Source organism: Octopus bimaculoides, chromosome 7, assembly GCF_001194135.2.
Source record: "Octopus bimaculoides isolate UCB-OBI-ISO-001 chromosome 7, ASM119413v2, whole genome shotgun sequence".
Taxonomy (NCBI): Eukaryota; Metazoa; Mollusca; class Cephalopoda; order Octopoda; family Octopodidae; genus Octopus; species Octopus bimaculoides.
The window spans coordinates 49,362,691-49,368,991 of NC_068987.1; the positions used below are offsets into that span (position 1 = coordinate 49,362,691).

Consider the following 6,301-nt stretch of genomic DNA (forward strand, 5'->3'; position numbering starts at 1 on the left):
ATACATAATAATAATATTAGGGATAAAATCCAAAATTAAAAGATTAAAAAAAAAAAATTTAATTAAAAAATTAAATGTTCTTTTCCTTAAAACTATATATATATATACATATATATACAATGGGCTTCTTTCAGTTTCCGTCTACCAAATCCACTCACAAGGCTTTAATCAGCCCAAAGCTATAGAAGACACTTGCCCAAGGTGCCACACAGTGGGGCTGAACTGGGAACCATGTGGTTGGGAAGTAACCAAAATTACATAAAAATATCTTGAAATATTAAAGAGTGAATTTATTCAATAAAACCACCATTGGCTTCAACCACAGCCTCAAGACAACTTCGGAATCTCCTGCAACACTTCTGGGCGGCCTCCTTGTTTAAACTGATGAATGCTGCCATAATCCTTGCCTTCAGTTTATCTTTGGTGTTACAAGGAGTTCTGGTATATATATATATATATATATATATTCAGAATTTAGAAGGTTTAGATGTGTGTGTATATATGTTTGTGAATGTGTTATTATTAGAATGGGACAATTTAATTAGCAAAGAGCATGTATGTAGAGTGCTTTCTCAGCCTTACCAGCAAACAAATCTGCACATATATGTTGCTCAGCTATCACATGCACTAATGACCATCACTTCAGGTATATATTAATTACTTACATTAACACCAGGTTACAAATTTGCAAGGAAGATGATGTATTTAGTTACTTTCATCAATCCCAATACAATTATTTTGATTGACACAAAAGGTATGAAAAATAGAGGTGACTCAAACAGGGTTTGATCTCATAACATAGGACAAAACTAAATATTGTTGAAGTCTTGGTTCAGCATCTTATGATCTTCACTCTTTCATCTTGTTACTGATCTCAAACAATTATTAATTCTGAGACGTGATTTGTACTCTAATAACAATAGAGACATGGATACAATCCTTATGTTGATCATCATCATTATCATCATCATCATCATCCTTATCGTCAACATTCAACATTTATTTTCCATGCTGGCATGGGTCAGACGGCTTGACAGGAACTGGCAAGGCCAGGGGCTGCACCTGGGTCCATAGTCTGTTTTGGCTTGGTTTCTACAGCTGGATGTCTTTCCTAATGCCAACCTCTCCACAGAGTGTACTGGATGTTTTTGACATGGCACCAGTACCCATACTAATGCTTTTTATGGCACCATGGTTTTAGAATCTCAACTCTGTTGTGGTGGGTGGGTCTTCTTGAGTACAGCAATGAACCACAAATCTCAGTCTTCTGTCATCTCCTTTGCAAAGTTTACCATTTTGAGATCAGCCTTCAATACTTCATCCCATGTCTTCCTGGGTCTCCCTCTTCCACAACTTCCCTCCACTTTAAGCAATCAGCACTTCTTTATGCAACTGTCTGCATCCATCTTCATCACATGTCCAAACCAACATAGTCTCCTCTCCTGCATAAATAAATTTATTCTGTCTTTCACACCAGATACTAGTAGCCTGATCAAAGCTGAGAAAAATGGCAGTGAGTTGGGGTATGGCATATTGTAGCTACTGTCCCCTGAGGTTTTCTACATCCTATAAACATTCAAAATGTCTCTTCTTTATAAAATCACTTCAAAATGTTCACAGATTACTCTACCAAACTATTTCATCGTCATCATCGTTGTCGTCATCATCATCATCATCATCATAGTTTAATATCCACTTTTCCATGCTTGCATAGGATGAATAGAGTTTATTGACACTGGTTTTCTACAGTTGGATGCCCTTCACCTGTTTCTAGGCATGTTTTTTTTCAGAATATTATAAATAAATGACACTGCTTGTATGATGTTGCCACTCATTTACAACTATCATGATACCAACACAAAGAGAAAGAAACATATGCGCACACGCACGCACGCACACGCACACACACACACACACACACACACACACACACACACACACACACACACACACACACACACACACACACACACACACACAAGGAGCTTCTTTCAATTTCTGTTGATCAAATCCACTCACAAGGCTTTCATTGACTTGAGGCTATATTAGAAGACACTTGTCCAAAGCACTACGCAGTGGGACTGAATCTGAAATTATGTGGTAGGGAAGCAAATTTCTCAATCACATAGCTATGTCTGCACCAACATATTTGTTACTAACAAACTGTAACACACCATGGTTATTTTTTAGACCCAAACTATTCTCATTTAGTTTATCCCACCTGTCCAGAGAGTGTTGAGGTATGAACATAGAAGTAAATGCTACATCTGCTTAAAGTCAAAATTAGGTGCTGAGAAACAGGTGCTATCTCTCTTTGAGAACTCCATATATCACCTCATATAAGCATACAACAGACATTAAAAAATACAAGGAATACAATTCCATATACTTACATCTACATATTCTTTAGCAAGTGATGTCTTCTGGACTGCCATTACTTCATCGCCTGTAGCAGATATGACTGGTTTTAGTTCTGTTGGACGAAGTTCTGCTAATGGTGTTACTTTTGGTTTCCAGATAGTTACAGCACCTCTGAAAGAAAGGAATAACATAAGAACTGTGTTAATACAGTTAACTGATTATTTGGATTAGTAGAATCATTAGCGCATCAAATAAAATGTTATGCAATATTTATTCTGTTCTGAATTCAAATTCTGCTGAAATCAGCTTTGGTTTTCATCCCTCTAAAGTTGGTAAGATAAAGTACCAGTCAAGTATTGGGGTTGATCTAATCAACAAACCTACTATCCTCAAAATTTCTGGCCATGAGCTTAAATCAGAAGTAGTTGATATTGTTACTCGATATCTCTTTTTTTGGAAGGCAGTAGAGATGATTTCTGGGAGATTTGTCTAAAAAGATACTTTCATTGGCTTATCATAGAGATATAATGATAATGATGATGATAACAATGAGGGTTTAGATTGTTGCTGTTATTGTTATCAAATCACAATGTGCCATGTTTGAGGAAACTTATGGCAGGAAGATGGCTCATCAAATTAAAAGGAGATTTGTTAGAATAATTCGGTATGTTCTTATGTCATGAAGGGTGAAGAATCCAACATTTCAGAGTCTTGTTCTATGCCTGAGTATTAGAAATACACACACACACACACACACACACACACACATAATGGGCTTCTTTCTGTTTCCATCTACCAAATCAACTCACAAGGCTTTGGTTAGCTTGGAGCTTTAGTAGAAGACACTTGCCCAAATTGCCATGCAGTAGGGCGATCTGAAACCATGTGGTTGAGAAGCAAACTTCTTAACTACACAATCACACCTGCACGTAGCTATTTGTTATTAACAAACTCTAACACAACTTGCTGGAGGAATCTAGAAGTCTAAACAGAAAAATAAACAGCTACTTTGTAGATGAGATTAAAGATATCAAAGCTAAGAGACCGGCTCAAACAGGAAAGGAATACTGAAAGAGTTACCACTTTCACTAAACTATCAAGATACACAAGTTTATCTGGGATTTATTTTAAATAATACCAGTAATGTAAAACTTGACTGGCAACTGTTGGTGCTGCCATCTATGGTTGTTTTCAAAATAAGAGGCAGAGAGAAAGAGAGTTTACTAAGGAATAAAAGAGAGGGAGAAATTTCCCTCAAGGGGAGAGAACCACTTAATGCTTTTTTTTCTGCTTTATTATGCAATGTCTTTTTCTTATGAGTGAGAGAACATATGAAAGAATATTTCCATACAGCTCATATTTTTCCTCATTTTGGATGTCCTAGTAGTTGCAGATAACTTTATTTTGCTCTATTTGGAACTTAGACCAATTTTCTTTTTCTATAAAGAAAACAAAGTAATGTTTTTAGACATTCTATTGAAGAAAAAGGATGCACTTTGTAGGATGCACTTTTTAGAATTACTGTTAGGCCCTATAGTAGGTCCACAGATGTTCTTGGGAATTTTGTATATGCTGATGACCTGAATATTCCAAATCTAGAAAAAATTTTCATGGAGTTTAAATATTCAAATGTTCAATCTGACAAGGAGAACATGATCCCACCCAAGCGACTGCTATATAGAGAGGGTGAAAAGGTGGCTAAGGAACTTGATACTAAATGCACAATGAAAGTAAACAATTTTGTCGTCGTTGTTATTTAACGCCAGATCAGTTCTTGTTGAGTAGACACAACAGAGGAGTTAGCCATCTAAGTTCTTAGTAGTAGGGTAAAGAGAATGATTGAAGATATGAAATTAGGGAAAATAGCTGATCAAGTATAGTTTCTGAGATGCTTAAAATATCTAGTGAAATAAGGTATAGGCTAGTCACTTGAATAGTCAATCAAGTAATACAGGAAGGTCTCATACCTAGCAGCTACCATAGCAGCATCATTGTAAATTATTACAGGAACAAAAGAGATGCACTAGAGAGAAGAAACTATAGAGGCATGAAATTGTTGAACCAGATTATGAAAGAATTATTGAAAAATTAAGAACAGAATCAGCTTTTCACAGCAGAAGTGTTGAGGCCACCTGATGAAGAGGATTGGCCTGCAAAACTGCTGTGCTAGTGCCACATAAAAAGCTCTCATGCCAGTGCCATGTAAGAGCACCTGTGTCAGTGCCATGTAAAAGCGCCTGTGCTTGTGCCACATTAACAGCACCCAGCGCATACTGTAAAGAGATTGGCATTAGGAAAGGCATCTAACCATAGAAACCAAGCTAAATCAGACTTAAACCTGGTGCTGCTCTCCAGCTTGCCAGCTCTGATCAAACCATCCAACCCATGCCAGCATGGAAAATGGACGTTAAAGGATGAAGATGATACTGTTCCACTTTGTGACAAGAAGCAGTACTATTGATGCTATATTTTTTTGTTGAAATAGCTACCAGAAATACTTAGCTAGGAGTATGCCACCATATTTAACATTTGTTGACCTGGTGATGGCCTTTGACTGGGTCACATGCTCTGTAATCTAGCAGTTACTAAGGAAACTAGGGAAACTAGGGATAGATGAATGGCTTGTGGGGACCATTCAAGCTATATAGAAATAAATTTAACATGCAGTTAAGTGTCTATCAGAACTCAAATTCACTCCTGTTTATCATAATCCTCCAAGATATAACAGGAATTTAAGATTTGCTATCTGTGGGAACTTATTCATGCTGGTGACCTAATTCTTAGAGAAAAATCTATAGAAGATTTGAAGAAGAAATGCTAGACATGGGTAAAAAAAAATCTGGAATTGAGAAACAATAAAGTTTACTTTAAGGTGCTTTGACATGTGGGATACAACGCAACATCACTAATGGTGTTAGCATGAAAAAATGCACACAGTAAGCTCTTTAAAGAAATTGGTATTCAGAACCAAGCCAAACATTATATATACAAGCAACACATGATCTAGAAGGTCAATAACTTTAAACAAGAATTGACATAGACCCTGATGAACAATTCAGTCCATGCCAACATGGAAAGTGAAGTAAAGTGAATATCTATGTGTATATGTGTAATGGGTAAAGACAGCCTTCAGTCACAAATGATCATGGGATTGCACCTAGAAAGTTCCCCTCCTAGGCACAAGTCCAGGCAAGGTTGTTTATGGAAGACCAGCAGTTACCCATGCATACCAGCCTCCCCTCTTTACGCCACTGATGTTATCAAAGGGAAAGGCAAAGGCTGATACAGTTTGGCATCAGTGATGTCACAACTCATTTCTACAGATAAGTGAACTAGAGCAATGGGAAATAAAGTGTCTTGCTCCAGAATTTTGGAATACAGGACCTTGAAGCTATAAATAACAGCATGTAAATATTAGGTTGAAATACCTTTTGGGATAGAATAAGTCAGAGGCTGCATGTGTGTGTGTGTGTGTGTGTGTGTGTGTGTGTGTGTGTGTGTGTGTGTGTGTGTGCGCGCATGTGTATGTGTACATGTATCTTTTACTTGTTTGGATTATTCGACTGCAGTCATGCTGGGGTACCACCTTGAAATCTTTAGTTCAACAAATCAACTACACCATATATTTTTAAGCTTGATACTTATTTAATCAGTCTCTTTTGTCAAACTACTAAATTACAGGAACATAAACAAACTAACAATGGTTATCAAAAAGTGATGGAAGACAAAAACACAAACACGAAGGACACACACATGTATACACATACACAAGACTTCTTTCAGTTTCCATCTACCAAATCCACTCACAAAGCTTTGGTCAGTCCAAAGTTATAGTAGATGACACTTGCCTAAAGCACCACACAGTGGAACTGAACCCAAGACCATATGGTTGGGAAGTGTATAATATATATATATATATATATATATATATATATATATA

The 6,301-nt window shown here is 36.8% G+C and overlaps 1 protein-coding gene and 1 long non-coding RNA gene across 5 annotated transcripts in view; one reads left to right on the forward strand and one right to left on the reverse strand.

Annotated features, from left to right (window-relative positions):
- Window positions 1-6,301, forward strand: part of LOC106868488 (uncharacterized) — a 277,576-nt gene that overhangs the window by 200,841 nt on the left and 70,434 nt on the right. The window lies entirely within an intron of this gene.
- Window positions 1-6,301, reverse strand: part of LOC106868487 (PDZ and LIM domain protein 3) — a 185,070-nt gene that overhangs the window by 90,261 nt on the left and 88,508 nt on the right. For all 4 annotated transcript variants that reach the window (XM_014913788.2, XM_014913789.2, XM_052969628.1 and 1 more), the window contains exon 3: window positions 2,394-2,532. In XM_014913788.2, the coding sequence (XP_014769274.1) occupies window positions 2,394-2,532 (139 nt within the window). The remainder of the gene's footprint in view (window positions 1-2,393; window positions 2,533-6,301) is intronic.